At 39.8% G+C, this 24,321-nt stretch overlaps 1 protein-coding gene and 1 long non-coding RNA gene across 4 annotated transcripts in view; one reads left to right on the top strand and one right to left on the bottom strand.

Moving 5' to 3' along the window:
- Window positions 1-2,872: 2,872 nt before the first annotated feature.
- PPARG (peroxisome proliferator activated receptor gamma) overlaps window positions 2,873-24,321 on the bottom strand; it is a 62,651-nt gene continuing 41,202 nt past the window's right edge. For all 3 annotated transcript variants that reach the window (XM_083726838.1, XM_083726840.1, XM_083726839.1), the window contains 3 exons: window positions 18,770-18,969; window positions 11,506-11,956; window positions 2,873-3,378 (listed from right to left, as the gene is read on the bottom strand). In XM_083726838.1, coding sequence (XP_083582964.1) covers window positions 3,131-3,378; window positions 11,506-11,956; window positions 18,770-18,969 — 899 coding nt within the window. In that variant the 3' untranslated portion in view covers window positions 2,873-3,130. The remainder of the gene's footprint in view (window positions 3,379-11,505; window positions 11,957-18,769; window positions 18,970-24,321) is intronic.
- LOC310838939 lies at window positions 10,676-17,139 on the top strand. The gene is made up of 3 exons (XR_014561235.1): window positions 10,676-10,817; window positions 11,343-11,393; window positions 16,794-17,139. It is a non-coding gene; the product is annotated as an uncharacterized lncRNA (long non-coding RNA).

Genomic DNA, 24,321 nt, shown 5'->3' with positions numbered 1-24,321 from the left:
ACAGAAAACCACAAAGGTAACCCTTGGACCCCGCTTCCCAGCATGTCACGTCATGGGTGGTTAAACAGCTCTTGATTCCACCACCCCCACCCCCAGTTTGCATTGCACCCTTAATATGGCAAATTGGTGTGTTTTTAACGCATGAAGCTGTTTCAAATCCAACATACCCTTTCCCACCATATACTTTGCATATATGTATTTGTTGTTGTTGTTTAGTCATTTAGTCGTGTCCGACTCTTCGTGACCCCATGGACCAGAGCACGCCAGGCACTCCTGTCTTCCACTGCCTCCCGCAGTTTGGTCAAACTCATATATGTATTAGAACTTTTCTAATTTATACAAAGACTGCATCATCCTCAAACTGTGGCCACCTGTTGAGATAAGGATATTCCCCAGCAAACCTAATAATGGTATTATGCTTTCACATTGGAGGGTTACCCTTAACTGATGCTCTCACTTGTGTTACGTTGAAATTTCTCCTGCATCTCCCCTCCCAGGATTGTTCATCAATTAATGAGAAAGGTAATTGCACTCAAAAATTATCAGAGGGAGAAAATCCTTTTTTTTGTGAGAAGAATCTCAGGAGTCGTGTGCAGGGTATTTGTTGTATTCACCTTATTTTGAGGCGGCCAAGGAGTGTTTATGAGAAGGAGTGTCCTTCCTTTCATTCTACAAATCATCTCACCAGTGGTCTGCATTCTGCAGCCTTCCTGACTGCCTATGCTTCAGTAAAAACTCACGGGGCCTCTTTGAAGACCAGGAAGCACAGGCAACCAGGAAAGAAAACTGGGAAACTTTACTGGAAAGGAAAGCAGACACACCACCCTCAGCCACCTTGTCACAATAAGGTGAGCTCAAAACTCAGCACTCACTGAAATTGTACAAAAATTGTAAGGTGTTCTGTGAATGCAGCAGAAAAACAAAACCTCTTTTGCAAGGGAAGAAAACTTTTCAAAAATTGGAAGACAGATTTTAGCACAGCACTACCTCCGACTCAAGAAATAGATAAAAATCAATGTGATCTGATGATGATGATGATGACCATGGAATACTAGGCAAGTTCTGTGAACCGCCCTGAGACCTCCAGGTATAGGGCAGTATATAAATTCAATAAATAATAAAAATAATAATAGGCAATTCCACCACTTTTTGCCATACATAATTCGTTACCACAAGAATCATGCTGCCAAACCCAGCTCATTGCTAGTGTAAACAGGATCATCCCCATGCTTGCAGATGTCCAAGAGACGGGAGCCAAAAACATTTCTTAAGATTTCAAGCATTGCATCTTGATTAAATCAATATCACAGGGATGTGGTGAGGCATTCTGGTTCGTTCACATATATAGCTAGATCAGTTTCCTGACATGGGCTGCACATTTCCAGTGCACATCTTCCTCAATCTGGATTGGGATTGCAGTGGTGTGTGCATGTTTTAATTAGTCAAAGGATTCCCAGTCCAGACCAGCCCCCGTATGCTACTGGGAAAAGCTTGTATTCAAGGGCATGCTACATGATCAATCAACATCATTTTCAGTTTGGAGCCATAGTGTTCAGCTATAGAAGTTGCTATAGTGGCTCATGCGTTTGATGGAAACAGCTATACAAAACATACCCCTGAAGGATTATTCCAAAACATGTTGCTCCCCCCACAGAAAATCCTTTCTTCAGGAACCTGGATCTCCTTCCTCCCCCCACTTCCATCTACCTCCCTGCATTGTACATGGGATCTACTGGGAGATAGAGATGGTACAGCCTGCAGTCCTGCAAAATGCAAGGCTGGTAGGGAAATCTTCCAAACCAAATCATTTCTAATTGGGAGAAGGGCAGGTGAACGGGAAGAGAGGGGACACTGTTACTTCCAATATTTCATGGTTAGTTCGGCTCTCTAAACTCCTAGTTGCATGTTCTCTCTTACAAAGCAGAATAAAGAGCATTTGGAATTGAAAATGTCACAACCTATTTCCACTGCAGAACTACCCCTCTGCTTTAGCAGTCAGAAAGTATTGAGCATTCTCCTGTCCCAACTTGCTGCTCAATAAATACTGTGTGTGCCTGGCCTGAATTGTGTAGCTGGGAATGTATATAATCTGCTCTTGTAAAAATCAGTTCACTTGAGGGCAAGCACATGAAGTAATCCCACTGCCAGTTTTGCCAAGATCAAAAGGACTTTGTATGCTGATGCTACCATCCCACACAGTGTTTTGGAATCTCAGGAGCAATTTGGGGAGCAAATATAATAATGCAGTCTGCTGGTCCTGTGCAAACTTCTGCAGGGTTCAGGAGTGGGCTGATTGCCTTGCCTGCAAAGTCAATGGCTGGAATCTGCATACAATAATCAACAACATTCATCTGAGGATAAAGGGATGTAACACCCATGGATGTACTGTGAGTCCTCAGTTCCTTGATCTTCATGTATTATTATATGCAGATATAGTAATGCCTAATATAATTGCAGTGAAACAAGATTGGCTTTGGGCTTCCTTTAAAACCTGCTAATGTCAAAGGCATGTTTGACAAAAATATATCTGGGTCCCTTGCACCTCCCTTCAGTGAATTTAAAAACTGATAAAAAAAAAGAAACCAGGCCTGAGAAATAAAATTTGAGGCTTCTGGGACAATGCTGTAACCCATAACTGTTGTTTGCATATCACTTCATAAAATATGCAGAGAGCTTTCCCTAGCAAAATTATCTATCTATCTATCTATCTATCTATCTATCTATCTATCTATCTATCTAAAATTTATTTATTTATTTATATGGGAAATGTGAAGCTGAATATTGCACTGCACAGCTAACCAACTTCAGTGATATTTTTTTAATCAGATTGAACAAGCAATTATGGTTTATAAAATAAGACAGATAAAAAAAATTAATCTGGAAAATACTGTCAACAATTTAATGATATAATATATATATATATACATTTTAATATTAAAAGTAAATTGTAAATGTGTCTTTATAAACAATAGGCATAAAATAGATCTATAATAGTAAAAGCTCTGCCTCTCTTTTTAAAATGCTTTTTCTTCACAGTAATTTCTTAAGTATGTAATATTTTTCCCTCTCAAAGAAGTAGTGCAATTTGAACAACGTACATCATGTCAATGGATTAGAAATTCTACATCCCTTAATACAAGTCTTTGTAAATCTCTTGTAGGAGTGGATGAAGGCTCATATCTGTCTCCGTTTTCTTTATAATTTGCAACAGCTGCACATGTTCTGTTACAATCTGTCTGAGGTCTGTCATTTTCTGCAGCAATTTTGCAAACAGCTGTGAGGACTCTGGGTGATTCAGCTTCAACTGGAGTTCTAAAGCTTGCAGCAAATTGTCTTGGATATCTTCAATGGGCTTCACATTTATTAATCCAGGGCGATCTAAGAGGGGAACAAAACAGCAGGGGGGAGGCGTTAATCAGAAAAACAGACAAAACCCCACATATTTGTACAGCATTTCAAGCACATTATCACTGAAATATTCAGATTTCTATTACATCTCAGCTGGGATTTTTGTAGGTTTTGATTTTCACAGGAAATAGCATGAGGCTGAACGTGGAGATATCCTCCATCTGAGAAATGTTACTGAAATCTGCTCTGAAGGTCGGTGGTTAAAAGAATCTCCTAGCACTGAGATGAAGAGTCCTGAGAACACTTCCCCTGCTATTTTCTCTGGAAGTGACATAGTTCATATACTCAGGTGATGTTGCTGCCAAACTATTGCCTTCTGGCATTTTCCCTGTCTTTCCCCTGTCAGTACAATTGCAATACTAGGCTTGCATGTGTGGCTTGGCAATGTCCTATTAAGGCAGCTGGTTGCAGGAATCATTTATGACGCACTTGGCAACATGGTTGGCACACTTCTTGCACTGACTTGCCTGACTGCGCTCATGGAGACCTTTCAAAATAATAATAATAATAATTTTATTATTTATACTCTGTCCATCTAGCTGGGTTTCCCCAGCCACTCTGGGTGGCTTACAACACATATATAAAAAAAGGTAAAACACCAGACATTAAAAATTTTCCGATACAGGGCTGCCTTCACACAGGCCAGCTGTTTGAAAGATGGGCATCTCCAGCTACCTGCCAAACAGCTTTTAGGAAGGGATTTAATATGCCTTTGCTCTTAGCACTGTCACCACATTCTGTGCGACAACTTTTTGGTCCCTCCCAATTACATTTTTCAACAGGTGGCACTTGCCATTTTCTTTTTTAATATTCTCATGTCAACTTTTTTAATATTCTCATGTCAACTTTTTTAATATTCTCATGTCTATATCTATCTATCATCTATCTATCTATCTATCTATCTATCTATCTATCTATCTATCTATCTATCATCTATCTATCATCTATCTATCTATCTATCTATCTATCTATCTATCTAATCTATCATCTATCTATCTATCTATCTATCTATCTGTCATCTATCTATCTATCTATCTATCTATCTATCTATCATCTATCTATCATCATCATCTGTCTGTCTGCCTATCTATCTATCTATCATCTGTCTGTCTGTCTATCTATCTATCTATCTATCTATCTATCTATCTATCTATCATCTATCATCTATCAATCTATCTGTCATCTGTCATCTATCTCTATCTATCTATCTCAAACATTTTGTACAAAATAAAATCTCTGTCAAACATTCATAGAAAATTTCATAGAAAGTTCTACACACTGCCAGTGGTTTAGCTGACTCACTTTAGGAAATATGGTCACTGCCTATTTCCTTCCATTGTGGAGCAATGAAAACATGTTGACATTCCTTTGCTCACATTTTTCACTTCTCGTGTGATTATTTCACTAGCTTTTGTCACCAGCAATTTACTTCTAAATTGGTATAAAGCTTTTGACAAAAACAGCAGTCCTTAAAATAATATCTCATTTGCCCCCCATCCGCTTTACATTCTTAGGGGAGGAAACCTCAAGCTGTTGTTCAACATAATTTCTGGCCTTGTGTTGCGCTTCATTTTAAGGGACACACGCAAACTATCATTTTAGAAGCTTGTGAGCTGAAAAAATGGTCAAACGCTGATGAATAATTGTGGGAAATATTTGTGTTCGAGACCAATTGCCAATAACTTACTGCTGCCTCTTTTGCTAATGTATAACCTGTTAAACTCACTTAGCCACAGGAAATGACAACTTGATAACCCAAACCTATGGTGTGCACACTGCAAAGCAAAAGTTAATAAGTAAATCAATTACTGAACCATCCAGCTAAATGGAGAAGAGGGGCGTAGCCTGTTTAGGGCTCTTTAATCAACCTATGCATTGGGCACAAACAGGGGAGTGTGCACAGCTTTGTCTGAAGGGGCTGTACTGATATGGCTTAATAGGATCTGTGGCTTTCCAGGGTTCACAGCAAATGCTATGCCATCACCACAAGTAACCAACACCAGTTAGTTGCCCTTACATCAAGGTTTAGAGTGAAGGGAGTGGATATTAGAGAAGTATAATTTTCAGGGTAGTTTGAACCTTTTGAGACCAAAAGAAGACCATTTCCCATGTCTCTGGCTATGTAAACCTGGTTGTGAAGAAAGAGGCCATTTCTGTAGCATATACTTATAAAAATCCAGAGAAATGGGGAAATAAAGGGCTAGATCAATTCATCTTTATCATTGCTGCTTACTTGAAATTTGTTGCTCTAAGTAATGTGGATCAAGCAATTTTACCACATTCAGGTTTTTTTCAAATTTATGCATTTTTTCTCGCGAAAATGACAACAAATGTGATTTTTACCAAAGCTATACGATGCACCATAGATGGAGGAAATAAAACAGAACCAGTAAGGAAGGAAATAGATCCTAGTTATTTCTCTTTATTTAAAAGAGGATTTGCAGACTAATCCAAAATGACTGAAGTAACAAAAGGGTGAATTGGCAGTGGATATGGTAGCTGGCTTCTGTCTTATTAAGTTTTATATATAATCAATTGTGACTGTCCAAAAATAAGGAAAATCTGTAACAAAAATTATTTGAAGGATTTTTGCCCCATAAATCATTATTCCACTATCAGCTCTTTAGAACTATAAACTATAAACCCTGGATTAGCTATCAATTTGTGTTTTTTACCTGAGGAGGTAAGCAATATCATATATGTTTGTGTGTGTGTACACACACACACACACACACACACACTGAGAGAATGAAAAAGTGTAAGCAGAAAGCCACTGAAAAGGAATATTGCACACATAAAAACGATCTCAGCATTTCCAAAATTAACTATCAATAATAATTTATTCAATCCTTTCTAGATATATCTTTATGTATGAAAGGTCACAAAGTATGTATTTCTTCATAGTTAAATGATGTGGCAGTTCTTAATATTTACAGATGTTACTATTTTGGCTTTTCGGGGATAGTGTAGCTTTAAACATCTGGTTGCCAATCTACAGTATTACCCTGAAACATCTGGATTCTGGATGAGGCAGCAATATAAAACTCAAACAAGCATGAAGTCTATAGCCTATTTCCAGTGTTTCTGAAAATCTAGAGAATTGCTCATTTGTTTGCCTCACTTAAGAATTAGTATTTTAATGAGGCAAGTTCTTTCTAAAATAAGACTGAATGAAGGGAATCTTGATGGTTTTCAGCCCGTTGGGTGGAATCCAGTTAGTGTCAATCTGGTGAAAGGAGGCATCTGTCAGCAGAATGGGGATGGGGGCAATTTCTCCTCCCCACTGCAGAACCCTGAGCAATGCCTGCCCCCATTGCTTCAAAGAGTTGTGGGAACCTTCAAGGAGGAGATGTTGCCAAAAATTGGCCCCTTTTCTGTTCTGATGATGGATGCCGTCTGTCAGCAGGGTAGTGCCATTTAGATCCCATCCTCCCTAATGAAACATAGTTGGAATTTAAGGGAAATAGGAAGCTGCCTTCTACTAAGCCAGATCATTGTTGTCACTGACTGGTGGAGGTTGTGGCTCTCCAGGGCTCCAATCGGGGGTCTTCCTGTATATTTATCAATACAGTTATCAAAATATTTTAGGGCAAATTGAACAGTGGTAACAAAGCATGAAGACTGAGGGCTAAAACTACCGACAGTGCTAACGCTTTCAAAATTAAAGTGACATCTGAACCACTACAAATTATCTACAAGTTTTAATTATACAGCTCAAAATGTTGGGGCTGAAAAGGATGAAAATGGTTAGAAGAATGTCTTTTCTAAATGTTTCAGTTACAGATAGGTAGCCGTGTTGGTCTGCCATAGTCAAAACAAAGAAAATTCCTTCCAGTAGCACCTTAAAGACCAACTAAGTCAGTTCTTGGTATGAGCTTTCGTGTGCCTGTGTATCTGAAGAAGTGTGCATGCACACGAAAGCTCATACCAAGAACTAACTTAGTTGGTCTTTAAGGTGCTACTGGAAGGAATTTTTTTTGTTTTTTCTAAATGTGGAAGCCTCTTTTGTTCCTCAGCATTTTCTCAGACTTAATTGTACTTTCTGTTAATCATTGACTTCTGAAATGTTCATAAGAATGATTTTATGTTCCATGTACACATGCAAAATTACTGTGCATTTCTTATCTCTAAGAGAAATTGCTACTGAAAGTCAATAGGTATTTGGCTGAGAACCCTTATCATAGTGCTGGTATGAATCAGGCATGACTCAGCAGTTGCGTGCTTAACCATAATGAGTACAGCACAAATCAGGTTTCGGGCTTAAAGAAATTATCCTCAGATGTACATATGATTAAATGTGTTTCATTTTTCTATGAGATCAAAAGAACAAATTTTGAAAAGGTAGGTAGGGATGGTGGTAGCTGGTGGCTAGGTTCTCATCTCCTCCCCTCCAGCTTGTGAGCAATCTTTAACCATTTCATGTACTGGCAGAATGACAAAATAGGGATTAAGAAACTACAGTTTAAAATAGGTTAAGCATATAAATACTTTACACATGTGTGTGTACAACACCCACATAGATTCTGCATAAAACCTCTGTTTTAAAACTGCAGTCTGCAAGCCATTTGTTCTCTTGGATTTTAAAGTGGTTTGTTAATGTGTTACATTATTCAAGTGATTACTGCAATTTTCACTTGCAAACTTGAACTTGTGCTACTTCACAAGAAACCGCCACTGCTATTCATGCCCTAGTGATGTCCAGACTAGAGTACTGCAATGGGCATTTTATCTGAAAGACAGTCTGGAATATGGTTAGTACTGTAGAGAAGACTTCTGTCTGTTACTGGGTGTGGACTGGCAAAAATAAAGCTTTGAAACTGGCATATTATACCTACACTGTTTACAACTTTGCTTACAAGATAAATCAAGGTGCTATTTTTCATAACTGCAAGACTAAATGCAGGGAGAATCCTTTCCCCATATGAACTCCTAGGAATCTTAAGGGCAGTCACTGAGAATTTGCTATCAATTCCTTCTTCACAGAAGGCAAAATCGTCACCCTCCAGAAATACCACCTTTTTTGTGGAGGCATTTAAATAGTGGAATGCATTTCCTTGGAAGTTTAATCTATCTTCTTCTTACTTTTTTTACCAAAGGTAGGTAAACACACACATTTTTAATTGTGACCTCAGAAATATGATGCTTGCTTTCCCGATGTTATTATTTGGTTTTCAAAAAGTTTTTATTAATTGGTGTTAACTCCACTCTGCAAACCACTTGGTGAACTTTTTGAAACTTGGGACAGAAATATTGCAGATTTTAAAAAATTACATAGTCAGCCATAATGATTCATGGCATTTGGGAAGTGACAGGCTTTCTGGTGACCTTAGAGGTGGAGCTGGGACATTGTGTGGCTTGTGTGGGAGGAAGGATGTAATCTCATTCCCCCGCACTCCGAATGCCACTATCTCCATCCATAAAACCTTAGAAGCTTCAAATGAAATAGATGGGATTCCACATAATCTCATTTCAAAAAGAGGGGATTTTCAAAACGTTTTATACTCTAGCAGAAAGTGTTGCCTTCAACCTCTTCCCTCAACTTTTCATTCTGTTAAAGACCTTATTTATTTTTTCCAGTAAGCTTGTTGATGTTTAAGCAGGTGAGTATAAGCCTAAGGACTTGGTTATTTGCTGACAAAGGGCAGAATTCAACTAAGTTGTTGTGCGCATGGAACAAGGCACACATGCAGGGCACTATGTGGAATCTCACCCAATGTACCCTTGATATCATTAGAATGGATGATAAACAACATTACTTAAACTGGTAGTCTATTGATTTCAGTGGGTCTACTCTGACTCAGGTAGATCTAGCTCACTGAAAATAAAAATTGCCAAATGAGATACCACATAGAATATTTGGTATTTTGAGGAAGGTGCAGTCTGTTAATAAGTGCTAAATACCTCTGACAGTTAAATAAACCTTTGTAGGCAAAGGAAGGATATGAATTGGGATATACAAATAAGAAATTTGTACAACTGGACATACTTTATATTTGTAGCTACTAGATCAGCTTCAGAGGCACCGATGACTGAAGTATGAACTGTTTGTAATTCAGTACTAATATTTATAATTATCTATATTTGTCAAATTAATATTACTTGTAGTTGGGGAATGAGGCTCACATTAATCAAAAGACTTTAGCGTTATATTATACTGCTAGGAGCCAACATTTAAAATAACTTTATCTAATAGAAAACAAAACATTTCTGAAGTTGTACAAATCCCAGTTTGCAGTCAAATACTGAATTCTATTAAAGCAAATAAGGGAGTTAACAGTATGTTTCTCATTTGTAGACTTTTCATTAATATGGGGAAAACACTCCCAAGACCATTGGCTCATATTATAAAAGGCCCTTTTGGGCTTCAAAATTTCATTGTAGCTCTCCAAGAAATATAGCAGGGATCCCACTTGCCTTTAGTCAGTTAATTCAAAGTCCTTGGGGACCAATTTATTCCAAAACCTTCTCAAGTAAAAATATTCTGACGGCATATGTACTTGATAAATGTGATTTTAGTTAGTCTAATGAAAACACGTCACAGGGCTGGAGTTTCAAGTGAACATGAGAGAAGTGCCAACGAGTGATTAAGCCCTTTAAAACCTGGCGCATGTCAACCCATGAAAATAGCAAATGCAACTGGGAAGCAGGAAAGGAGACAGAAGAATGCACATAGGATTTGCTGGATGGGCTGTGCTTAGCAATGCTAATGCAACTCAGGAGGACAACAGCGGCATTTGGAGGATGTGGGACGAGTGCCCTCACTCTGGGGATGCTGGTGCTCCTTGTGGCAAGGGACTGCCATTCAGTTGTAGAAAATCCCAGGTTCAATCTCTGGCATTTGCAGCTTAAAGGATGAGTAACAGGTGATATGAAATGGCTTCTGCCAGAGGCCCTGGAGAATTATTGCCAGAGTAGGCAACAAACGAGCATATAGTTTTGCCTGGTGTATATGGTAGCTTCCTATGCTATATTTTGTGATGAGGCTGTCAAGGTGAGGGCCATCTGCAACAACCTGAGGTAAACCAGGTGCAATGGAATGAAACCAGTACAGTAGTTAGAACGAACCAGGAGGCAGGATTGAGGAACCAGCTTGGTGTCAGGGCTGAAGGGCAGCCAAAGGATACAGAAACATGACAGAGCTCAGGAATACTTGTTGCTCAAGCAAGGGTTAACTTGGACAGGAAGACCTCTTATACTAGTTCCTGTCCAATGGCCAGCTTGGCTAAGCAGAGTCAGTACAAGGCCTGAGGATACCAAGATGCTTAGGCATATGGGCAACATGCAGTTCAGAAGCTCACCACATGGGGCAGTAGCTGCATACAGACCAGAGCAGCTGCTGACAGAAATCCCTAGAAATCTTGGAATATACTTTTAACCTCTCAGGAAGGGCAATTTCATCTTTCATAAAGGCAGATTAAAGGCAGATGCTTTATTGGCCTTCATTTATTTCCCCACCCTTTCATATTAAGCACAGTGACCAAAGCAGGAGTGGTGATGGAAGATTGCTCCAAGTGAGACTGCGGTGCCTAGTGGATCACTCCTTCCCATTACCTACATCAACACATATCATGCCAGCAGTTGCATCATGTGTGCCATAGGGTTTAAAGGGCTGTTTTGCTTCCAGTGGCCTCTGTATGAAATCAAAGGAATATGCAGGTCAATTTAACCGCATACATTCAAAGCACATTTGAAGTACAGAGCTACCCACAAAGAATCCTGAGAACTGTAGTTGAACCCTCAGAGAACTACTGCTCCCAGCATCCTTAACGGACTCAAGTTCCCAGGACACTTTGGGGGCAGCCATGTGCTTTCAACATATGGTGTGGAAGTGACCACAGTGTGAACTGGACCTTTGAAGGCAAGAGCCTACTTATCCAATAGTTTCAGAGTTAACCATGAAGATCTCAAGGCAGCTCATGCACTTTATATTGCAGCTTACCAGGACTCAGTAAACCCAGCTGCCATTTCCTGTCCTGCAGAAACAGGTAAGGGATCAAGCCCTTTGCAGGGCAAACTATACGGCTAGTGTGCTGAGATATGCATGGTGGCTCAAGGTTCACTCCAGCCCAAGGATAACTATGCTTGTGTTACACTTACCTCCACTAAGAATGATGACAGCTATAAATATTGCCAGGTCACTGTCGTCTAATTCCAGTGCGTTGAATTTGACAGCGAATTCAAACTTGGGCTCCATAAAGTCACAAAAGGGTTTCCGGAGGCTCTTCAGGAACTCCCGAGTCATGAACCCTTGACCATTGGAAATGAGAACACCATCTTTATTCATCATGGAGGCAAGGAGTGTGTAGATGATCTCATGAACCCCATATTTCAGGAGAGTTACTTGGTCGTTCAGGTCTAGATTTACAAAACCTGGAATGTTTTTGGCAAATTCTGTGATCTCTTGAACAGCCTCGACGGAACGGAACTGGCAGCGCTGGAAGATACGGATGGCAACCTCTTTATTCTGCTCTTGCATGGGGGTCAGATGTTTGCACTTGATCTGGTCCTCTCCCATCTTTAAGGAATTCATGTCATAAATGACAAATGGCTGAAAAAGGAAAACACAGCTGACTGTCAGGTTTCCTTCCTACATAAAGCACACTGTGCTACTGAAACTAGACACACGGAAATTAGGAAGGATGAATCATGGTTCAAGAAGAGAAAGAAGTTGACAGGGAATGAGTATGTATTCCACTGGCATACTTAGGGGAGTAATTTTAGGAGTCAAAAGCCTCAGAGAGCAATGAAAGCAAAGAGGGTTAGGATGCTTAAACCATCTGCAAGTGAGCAAATCAGGCCATGACATTTTCCCATGCTTGCAAAGAAACTAGGTTTTTGGAAGTAGGCTGCTTTACAAATTGCTCCATGCAAACAAATTGATTTTTGTTCCCCTAAACAAAGTCACAGTTTCCTTTAAGGTAAACTTCAATTTGAAAAAAAGAAGTAAACAGACTAAGAACATTGTTTTTTTTAATCATTTTCGAAACACATTATTGTCGTTGATTTTTATTTTTTTTACTTTAGCCTGAAAAAATAATCTTTTTACAATAATCCAGAATGATCATTAAGAAACTAACACTCTTTAAAGCCAGGATTTAAATTAAATTTTTTCCCCTTCCAGTAGCACCTTAAAGACCAACTAAGTTAGTTCTTGGTATGAGCTTTCATGTGCATGCACACTTCTTCAGAACATTTCGTGTGCGTGCACACGAAAGCTCATACCAAGAACTAACTTAGTTGGTCTTTAAGGTGCTACTGGAAGGAAATTTTTTTTTGTTTTGACTATAGCAGACCAACACAGCTACCTATCTGTAACAGGATTTAAATTGCCGTACATCAAGGGGTTTCCCTAGAAACACACATTACAAAGCATAGAAACTGCAAATTCACAGTGGTGTCATAGTCTAGCAACAACAGCTAGGAAACTACTACGGATGGGACTGGACCCAATTATCTCAGTTGAAAATGTATGACAGCTACCTCAAAATAGTTCATTTCAACCCAAATGCAACAATTGCAAGGTTACAGAAATAATTTCATTTTAGATAACTGAGGATAAATGTGATCAGTTACGCAGTACATAAGTGTCCTAAATGCACTTAAAATGTGCATCACGTATAGCCAACATATTGCTCCTCAGATGTTGTTGGATGACAGCTCTCAGCAGTCCCAATGGCCAGGGACTTTTTGTAGAACAGTTACACTGATATTTATATATTTCATTTTTGGATCTGAGAAATACTATACTTCATTTCCTTGGTTACGGAACATTTTTAAATTTCAGTTCCCTGGAAATAAATTTCCCCTATACCCTGGGAAGTATGAAGATTCTGCAAGCAGAGACATCTCATTGATTTTCTAAATATCCCCTTCAGCTCTCTAAAGCACTTCAGGACTTATTCTTATCCATCATGCCAGCAGTATATTGAATATTCTGCTGATGTTGGGGGTCTTTCACAAATTCATACAGCCCCTATAGCTTGTGGATCTTCTGTACAGGGTTGCACCCTAAACCACTGATCCTAAATGCACAGAGGAATTTAGTATTCTGAAGTATTGATATGTTTGAAACATTAGGCATGGGGAACATTTAATCTGGGTTTCCATAGACTTACTGAACACTGCAGTACAGAACACTGTAATTACAGTATTCTGAATATATTCTTTAAGAATAATTGTAGTTTTTCAACCACCGCTGAAAAATTATTGTCCCCGAGGTTAAACCAGGTACATTCTGTGGTATCTGATCAAATATGGCTATTTTACATTATGTTTGTGATAATCAAATAAAGAACATGGATATGTAGAACTCATTTGTTCCATTATAATACACTGGGCTTACAGTTACAAATGGTAAAGAGAAGGCACAGCTGCAATACCCACAGCACATTAATTAAACTGGACTGCCAAGTAACTATTTAAAAACCAAGGCTTTCTTATTCACAATTATTCTCATTTATAGACAGCAAGTTGAGTTGCTATTCCAGCAAACTCAAGCAACGTATCATTAATGACATCTGTTCCTATTCACTGCTCTGTTATTTGGATGAAGATATAGATATAAATGTTAGCAACCTTTTAAATAAGATGCTCTGTTCTAAGCAGCATGGAAGAAATATATTTCACAATAGCCAAGAAAATGTTAAATGAATGTTTCAATTCAGTAAGGAAACATGCAGTGCTGGTGTGCTGGTGTAGCAGGAAGATGCAAACTGGTGCAAATTGGAGAGGCTGAAATGGACTCTGTAACTTGCAAGTTTATTTTGCCATAGCCAGTGAGAGCAGTACATTCCAGAGAAAGGCTGGTTACTTAGTAATTTTAGACTGCACAAACTACTAGAGCATTACCAATCATTTACATGTGACGCAGATGTGGGCACAATTAAAACGAGGAACATAACTTTAAATTGTGTCCATAGTAAACATTTTGACGTTTTCAGAACACAAAGTCCATTACAGTACAAATAATAATAAAAGTTTTACTCATTATTTACTGAATGAGCGCATTTATTCTTACTATAGTGCTTTTAAAGTGTGCTTGAGAAAGACCATTTTACAGGGGGTTGTCTTTTCATTTATAGTTTTATGCTGGTAAATTCTACCCTGGTGGCAGGTTCTTCAATGTTCAGAGACAAACAAGATCACATGAGCACACCCCATATAAATTGCATGAGCAGTGCATTAGCATGATATTCAAACACCACAAAGTCACTTACATGGTCCAAATTAACTAGCTCGCCTTGGCTCACCAAACACAAGATCACTTGGGCAAATTAAACCCTGAAAGCTTTTGCAAATCTTGCAAAAATAACTACCGTAGGGCTATTAGGGATGTAACAACAGTTCTTCAAAATTGACTATTGTACTTGGGCTCCAGTTGTCAAACTATTTCCTTAGGAACAGTGTGGAAAGGTTTTCTGAGCTGAAAATAAATAATTTTTAAGATGGGGAAGAAAGGAAAGTATCAACTAATATTCGAGGTATGCATCACTAACTGTGATGCTCCTTTGATGTAATGCCGAGTACCCATGGGAGTAGCCAGTATTGATGTTGGGGGGGGGGCGCAGTAACGAGCTCCAGAAGGGCTTTGCCCCCAGGTACTATTGCTCCTGGTCTGGTGTCTGCCACAATCAGATTATATGGGGCATAGATTGAATTGCTATGCAAGGGCAGAATGCAGTCACTGTTAGGCATCAATAAATCTCAACGATTTCAACCAGGAAGATTTAATCTCATGCTAATTCTCCCATTGATTCGGAGGTACAAATAAGCCGAGTTTGGGGTTCTCTCACGTTTGTCATTTTCCCAGTCTTAAATTCGGTGTGCTACATATATGTATCAGTTTATTATTATTTTGTTTAAAAAAGGCCCAACAAAAAAATCTTTAGCATTTTAGTGTGCATTTCTCACAATATACATATTTTTGCCCAATATATATGCTTTTGCAATGAATTTCACTTTCTTATGTTATTTTCACTAATGCATACATTTTGATGTACAATTGCCACCAATGCCCACTTTTTTGTACAAATCATTTGTGTACAACATGCCTTATGGAAGTGTGAATTAGGTACTCTAAGCCATCAACTTACAAAGGTATTATGTTCCAGGGATCAAGCCTAAACTCAAAATTTTGGGTGGTATTTTTCCTGGATGCCTGGGGTGGTGGTTGTTTTACCAAGCATGTAAAGCTGAAAGTGCGCAAATTAAATGTATGTAAATTGTGGGTATATTAAAATGTGAACCAAACAGAATTTCCTCCCCCGTCCCTGTTCCATGGTACATAGAAAGTGCTTAACTTTGTTTGGATTGTGCCAACCCTATCTAAAGAATCAGATGCAATTCAGTTGCAATCTAGATAAGAAACACCTGGCACTCATACTGATTTACAATCCCTTACATCTGAATACTCCAAAGTTGCAAAGGAGTCTGCAATGTCTGCTGTTGTCCAAAACACAACAGCACAATAAAATGTAATGCCATGATCAAACATGTTTAGGGCCAATTCTGTGCATAAATTAACATAACTGACTCTGTAAAACAAAGGAAGAGGGCAATGAAATCCACAATATTCTATATAAGCCTAAAATAGTTTTATGGTGTCATAATGTGGATTGTAATGCTGCCATGTTTTATAATACAGCAAAGTCACACAAACAGCAATAGATGTTATATACAAAAAATGTTTCGTTATGTGCTTTGATTCTGATTTCCTTAATCCTTCCCATTGCCTACTTAGAATCATTTAATACTTTACATTGGCTCCAGAATCATATTTCTGGTGGTCAGTTTGTTAGTACCGCTGCTTGTATAGCCAAACAGCAACACCCATGCAGAACAGGGAGGTATCACAAGGCACTACAAAATAAATCTGTATTGCTTGTTTTCGGTAATGAGTAAAAGGGTGATGAAAACAAGTTTCCTCACCTTTTTGTGGCAGGAATGTTCAAAAGGGAAACAGTCAGGTTCAGTGCAGTGTCCCCATTCAGCAGCTTTTAGGTACATTGGTGGGCACAGAGCTTTGCTGCTTCAGACTATGGGATGCAGGGACAAAATTGGGATTGCTTTCAAGGTGAATCAGTATCATCTACCTGGAGTTACAGGGTCCTGGGTGGTGGCAATGCAGGAAGGCCTCCTTACTCGCATTTTGGGTGTGGCCAGGGCAAGGGAGTAGGCCAACTATTTTCTGTTGGCAGGTTGTCAACCTGTTGGCTGCAGGCTTGGATTGGCCTGCTAAAATTCATTTTTTCTTTAATGGTTTTTCCCTCTGCAGGTGGTTTGTGCTTAAATAAAGGGGTCTGTAGTTTAACTCACACTCTGTATAGTGGGGTAGGAAAGCTGAAAAATATAAACACCTGGCAACCAATGCATCTCTTTCGTTTCAGATAGTATGTGGGTCTAAAAAGCCCAGGACACAAATTTTCACAGCCTTCTAGCAGCTATGGTGGTAACGTATTTAGTGTTTACTCTGGAAGTGTATACAGTGGTACCTCGGGTTAAGTATTTAATTCATTCCAGAGGTCCGTACTTAACCTGAAACTGTTCTTAACCTGAAGCACCACTTTAGCTAATGGGGCCTCCTGCTGCTGCCGTGCTGCCGGAGCACGATTTCTGTTCTCATCCTGAAGCAAAGTTCTTAACCTGAAGCACTATTTCTGGGTTAGTGGAGTCTGTAACCTGAAGCGTATGTAACCTGAAGTTTATGTAACCTGAGGTACCACTGTACAATCATACCTTGGTTTTTGAACAGCTTAGTTCACGAACAAATCGAACTCGAATGTCGCATACCTGGAAGTAGGTGTTCCTGTTTGTGAACTTTGCCTCGGAAGCCGAATGTCCAGTGCGGCTTCCAATTGGCTGCAGGACACTCCTGCAGCCAATTGGAAGCCATGCCTTGGTTTCCAAGCGTTTCGGAGGTCGAACGGACATCCGGAACACATTCTGTTCAAAAACCAAGGCACGACTGTACTCGATTCTGACCAAACTAAGCCTCCCGATTTATATTTTCACAAACCCAAGCCTCAATCATACCTCAAGATACAACTATGACTGCCCAAACAAAATAGTTTTTGAAACCTGATGAAACCCAAGCCATTTGTCTTAATACTGCAGTTTTTTGTGGTAAAAGTACTTTGAGTATTGCTCAAGAAGAGTTTTCTTGCCAGCAAGAGCTTTCCTATACCAAGCTGCAAGCCAATTAAGTACATCTTAAATCAATTAATCACGAGTTTTAATTGTGTCATTGATTGTATTGGTTATACTTGCATAAATCCAAAGCTCAGTTGGGGTGAATGTTCCTTAAGCAATATACTTCCTTTGATTTTAGACCAGGCATAAGCGAACTCGGCCCTCCAGATGTTTTGGGACTACAACTCCCATCATCCCTAGCTAACAGGACCAGTGGTTAGGGATGATGGTAGTTGTAGTCCCAAAACATCTGGAGGTCCAAGTTTGCCTGTGCCTTTTTTAGACGCTGCACCTATGCAGAGCAGTGAGTATTATCTTAGAAAATGTGTGTGAGAGAGAGAGAAGGGGGAAGATGCATCTAGTTTTAAGACAGTGCTTGGCACCTGCAGTTTTACAAAGCACTTGCAGTGAGAAATAACAAGAGCTCCATGAGAGGATAATTTTAATGATGGGTGAAGCTCCAGAGGTAGAAATGCCTGTGCTCTTCTTTTAAGTCAAGACAAGAGTGAAGCCTGTTGCAGGCCGGAGCCTTGAGTACCCCACTGGAACAAACACAGTGCCTCAGATCACAAATGGAGCAGTCCTTTTAGAGATTTTTCTCAGTAAAATAAAACCTCTCTTGTGAGGAAAAAAAAATACATGAGCTGACTCAAGGTGCACAATTCGAAGAAAGAATAAATGTTGGATTTTAGTATAAAGTGTTACACTCTGCAAAAGTCTGGCAGCAGTACCAGCATGAATCACAAGGAAGGAAGGCCAGAAGCGACATCTGCCTAGGAAAGGATCTTTAGGGACCTGGTCTGCATAGGCAGTATACGATGCTCAGGATGTTTGAAATAAGTATTACAGCATCTTCTCTACTGGATAGCCCTGCTGGATTAATGTGGGAGATAACCTATGGAAAACAGGGTGACGGAACAGGAAGAAGTGGGGCTCAGCAAGTCCAAAAAGGTTATGCTGACCTTCGCATTCTTGTACTGCATTCAAATATTTTATTAGGTTATTCAAATAATGTTTACTTATCCTATCTAAAAACATTTCCTGTGTTTCCTAGCTTGAAAGATGTAATTGCCAAATGCAGGAGGCTTTAAAAACAAACTAACATAAAATACTGATCCGTTAGTATGGTAAATCATTTGCCCGAAAAAGAGAATAGGAAGCAGAGAGAACTAACCGATTTGTCTGTTGCCTTTCCTGTCAAGATCGCCCTCGCCTTGGCTTTGGTTAGCGGGAAGGACTTTATGTATGAATCATACAGGAGTTTGGCAAGGGCCCGCAGGTCAGCAGACTCGGGATTTAGCTGGTCGATATCACTTGAAATCTCCGCCAAGAGCTTCTCCTTCTCAGCCTGTGGCATTCGCCCAAACCGGATAGCTGAAGGAAGGAGAGCAGGGAAAGGAAAATGTTACAACAGGAACGAAGCGCAGCTAACATGCAATTGTAAAACTCTTTGCAAATGCTATTTGTATAGGCAAAGTCTCCTTCTACAGCTTTTCAAATAAAAAATGAGGAAAGTGCATTAAAAAGAATGGAAACATATTGATAAACCCATAAAATGTGATAGGCTTCATAGACCAGTTCCTGTGCTTGGCAACCTGAGATCACAAGCTTGCAACAAGTGTTGTGGTTATAAGGAAAATTTAGAGGTATTTTGTTCATTCGACTAGAAGCCTGAATAGAGAGGCTCCAATTCATTTCAAGGGCATATGCATTCGGCAGTTGGGTGGCCAGGTGACTGGGATTGCCAGCGCCTCATGATTAGGCTGGCCTTCATCAGAGCTGTCAAACATCAATACATCAGTCTCTTGAAATAAAGGAGAGGAAAGTGGGAGGACGAATTGTGGTCAGGCTGTGGGAGTATGCTAGATGAGACATTTGATAAATGAGGTGTCCACCATTATCTCCCTATAAACTGCACAGCAACTTTGCACAGTTTCCAAGGGCCATTTTTATTTATATATTTATTTTTAGTATGTGAGCACTCGACACACCCTTGGTTACATCATGTTGCTGGGTCAGAAGCAGCATTTTCCTCACACCTGGAAAGAGCCTCTGATGTCCCCAAACATAAGGAAAACTTTGATCAGCAGCTCGCTTCAGTGATTGTCACTGGGGATGGACACTGACTTATTTCCATCATAGTTGGTTTTCAGTGAACCCTGTTCCCAAGAAGGAGTACCTCCTGGATCTCCAGCCATTTCAGTCTGGGTACTTTTGGGATCAATTCTTCACACCACCATCAGAACTGAATGGGGCCTAGCAGATCCACAGGGAGCAGAGGTTCTCTCAGTATAGTGTAAATTTAGACATCTTTCTGAAAATATCCCCTCCTACAATTTCTTCCAATAGAAACCTTTGAATAAATGGCCTACTGATATTTGCTTTGGACTCCAGCATGCAGTATCTTTTTTCTCCTGCACAGACAGCCTATACATTTCATCAGTTGCCAACAACAGTTGCCAGTGAGAAATCATTGTCAAGCTGCCTGACGCTTTGCTGTTGGGAGGAATGGTTTCCTGCGTATCCTCAAACCTCATACATTACCCCAAAGCCTGCATGTGGAAAATCTCAGCATCCAAATAGATTGATTTTGTTCTTGCTGGGTGAATTTGTACATGCATTATGTCTGTGATCAAAGTGTTGGATTAAAAGACATAGGAAACCAAAATGTAGCCCTTAGTCTATAGACCAGGCGTGGCTAACCCATGGTCAAAAACCCCAATAGGGTTTTTGTGGTCACCAAAGACCTCTAATATTCTGGCTGAATTGTCCCTCAATGTAGTGCTGCAGAGCACCCACTGTGGTGTTGTGGGCCATTCACCAGCACTCCAAACACTGAGCTTCTCTGCCTCAATTTATCCTGCAAAGTCGGCTCTTCTCCCTCTGAAGCACCACCATTGCAAGGAGGTCTTAGTGCTCCAGAAACAGTGAGGAATTGTCAATGTGTGGCTACTTTGGAATGTTTTGCAGCTGCAGCTGTCTGTATTCTACGTATCTTGAAGAGCTGTGTGCTTCCCTTCCTAAAAGTGGCGACGGTATTATTTACAGTCTTCATTTCTACCACACATTTCCATGTAGCCCTTAATAGAGCAGGCAACTGACAATCCCTGTGTTCCTAAGCTGCCCTGCTGTGTTTGCCTGCAATAAACTCACAGTAAAGCACATTACACCTTTAACAATCTGAGAATTTCCTAGGTAAGTGCTATAAACCTCAAGTGCTGGAGGTCAGCTTAAGTTGCATTGTGCCATGTGGCTTCCCTTCTCAAGTCATAGAAAGCAACTGTAGATGATGGACAGGATGTGATACCTGATGGAAAATCCAGACAATCAGGCTATCACCCTAAAATGGCAAGTTCTCGTATGGAAAAATATGGTCAGGTTAAAATTATGTTGTTGTATTCAACAATATATTCAGGTTTGTTAGGTATATGAATAAGAGTTTTGGCACAGTTGAGTTGAAAATTTGTTAGAACTTTCCCGTTGTTTATAAATAGTCATGAATATCATTTATTTTAGTCAATAACTAGTAGTTTCAATGCTACGCTATTTCTGAACACCCAGTGGAATTGATACATTAATCCAGGCTTCCTCAACCTCGGCCCTCCAGATGTTTTGAGACTACAATTCCTATCATCCCTGACCACTGGTCCTACTAGCTAGAGATCATGGGAGTTGTAGGCCAAAAACAACTGCAGGGCCGAGGTTGAGGAACCCTGTGTTAATCCATACAAATGTAGGAAAGTCTGATCTTTTATGATTTTATCATTTTGCTAACTATGTGTGATGTTGTGGTGAGATTTTTGCACTGAAAATCTGAGGTAGCACATTTATCAGTATCCTTGTAACTCCGAATAGTGAAGTCACAAACAATTTACACAGTGTTTGCTCTTCCTAGCAAAAACATACAATAAATAGGAAGCATGTGAGGAGAAAGTTAACCTGTTGGATCACTAGCTAGCATGAAATGGGAGACGTATTTATCAGTGAGGGTGGCATTTGGTATTACAAAAGGCACTGGCCTGTAGCTGAAAATGGCAATCCATTGTCAAGTACTGTACTTTCCCTTTTCATGTAACATAAAACTTACTCCAGTATTATTATACTGTGTTTCTTCTTGTCCTTTGACAGCAGCAGCTAAAGTTCTGGTTTAGGGACAAGGATAAGAAGTTGTATGACAGTGTTTGCATGTCACAGTAATAGTACTTAAAAGTTTACTATGAATGCACAGAAGGCTCCCGCTTTGTTCTTGCCCTCTAGCAAACAAGGGAAACACATCATAATCCCTGTAATTTACAAACAAGAGATCACAGTTTCTAGTACTGATAATAAACTACCATGCTGAGCCAAGGTTTGCTCTTGGCTTTCCGGTCACAGCCTGCTTGGAGTGAAACAAACCACAATCCCTGGCTCGGACATAACACTAAACCAGGGATTGTGGTTTGTTTTCTCTGCTGGCTAGAGAGAAGGAGGAGGAACGGGAACATTGGAGTGATCTCTCCATGCAAAGTGGGCCACTACAGGGGAGTGGAGATGGGGTAACTTGAAACAGGGTTGCAGATCCTCACAGCAGCCACATGACTTGCTTAACAGCTAGCTTAGTCTGGAGTAATATTATACGCCATGAGTTGTAGTCAACTAATGTTTATTAAGAGGAGACTCGTTAAAAATAATTGACCTAAGTTAGAAATGGCCCCTGTTGTCAGTGGGTCTGCCCTGATTAATAGTTAGCTGACTAGTTAAAGGTAAAGGACCCCTGGGCAGTTAGATCCAGTCGAATTCAACTATGGGGTGCGGTGCTCATCTCTGCTTTCAGGCTGAAGGACCTGACATTTGTCCATAGACAGCTTTTCCAGGTCATGTGGCCAGCATGACAAAACCACTTCTGGCAGAACGGGACACTGTGACGGAAACCAGAGCGCATGGAAACTCTGTTTACTTTCCTGCCACAGCGGTACCTATTTATCTACTCATGCTGGTATGCTTTTGAACTGCTGACTACCAGCCTTAAGCTCTAGTCTATCCTGACAGTCAATATACCGATCAGGATGGGCTTGTGTTGGCAGTTGTGGTGAGCTGTGAATTCAGCAGCTACATGTCTGTCTCCTTTGGTTCAATGATACATGGGTGTAGACAGCAGAAGGAGGGCAGGCATCAGACTAAACTTCACCAGATGGTAGAACAATGACAATGACAATACTCTGGATGATGCAGAAAGCTTATCCTATATTCAAGGGAAACATCAGCACCTAGTTCCCACTCACAATGATGAAGAAACAGCCTAGATCTCCAGTCCACACTGAAAGACAGGGAGCTATAAGACAGCTGCAAGAATTGGTGGATCATACCAAGGAGACGGAGATATAAAACTACTGCCAAATCTTTTAAAGAATTGCTACATTTTTCATTCTGATTCCTAGTACGAAGCATAGGTTTCAACCGGAGTCACTGTAATATGGTCTTATCTTTTAAAAGCTTTTCTTAACAAGAGTAGAAGTCTAAGAAGTTCTACAAAAATATTTGCGAAGGTTTTTGTCCTTAAAAAAACAAAACACAAAATCATATTTGAGAGAATATTTATCATTACAATTTGTTTGTTGGTATTAGCATACCAAATTAACATTTCCTTTTGGCGTCAGCAAACTGCATTTTATTATGAGAATAACAAAAACCACACTGACTATATTTTCCCAGTCATGCCTGCAATTTTTTTCTCTTTGAATTACATAAGTCTTTATGTTATGACATTCTATTCCTGTTTTCATCTGGCTTTGCCAAGGAAAGTCTCCAGAATCTTCATTATAATTTCTTCTCTCAAGGATTCTGATGTTAGGTATTTTCACATGAATTTATAAAGATAACCTTAAAGGACAGAGAGGATGTATTTTAAACTGTCCTGCGTCAGCACACTAAGTCTTGGCTTGGACCTCACACAACAATAAAGACTAAGCTATCTAAAACTGTGGTCATTAAGGGTGGGAGTAGAAGACCACCATCTTTCCATATGTTGTCGGTCTCCAACGCCCATCAACTTTAGCTAACTAGGCCAATGGTCAGGGATGATGATAGTTGTAGTTCAGCAGCATCTGGAAGACCACATGTTGCCCACTGTGGGAACGGAAGATATTCAACACATAATAGTGGGGGTGGAGGCAGAGAAGGTGCTCAAGTCCTTTCCTACCCACCACTTTTCTACAACTCCCTAAATCAATTTCCACCCACAGACTTCCATACTCAAATTTACAGCTATATGTGATAGAATTTGAGGCACCGATGACATCTAGTCCACTGCTCATGTAGTATATACCGGTATATTTTTTACCTGTGCTGTCCATTTTTTTTTAGTAACCTCTATATTCCATGTATTAGATTGGAAACAGAAGGATACAGCTTCTTTCTAAATGTATGCCTGAGATACCATGATGCAATAACAACAGAAAACAGCAGTAGTGATGGGAACTTAAAGAATGATAAATATTGCTTGTGTACAACAGGCACGGCACATAAATAACAGCATATCGCTGACCAATGCAGATCTCAACCAGCTGTTTGGCTTGGTGAGCATGTTTCTTCTTCTTTCTGGAAGGAACTTTGTGCTTGGGCTGCCGTGTGAAGTAGCACTTAATGGTCCTGCTTCAGTTTTTGTGATTGCTGGGTTTCAAACAGTGCTCCAGTAACCACAGTGGGAGTGTATCCTAGGAGCAACACTTCACATCATACTCTTCTCTA

Source organism: Podarcis gaigeae (assembly GCF_964106915.1).
Source record: "Podarcis gaigeae genome assembly, chromosome: 2".
Taxonomy (NCBI): Eukaryota; Metazoa; Chordata; class Lepidosauria; order Squamata; family Lacertidae; genus Podarcis; species Podarcis gaigeae.
This window is presented reverse-complemented; position numbering and strand designations above follow the sequence as displayed.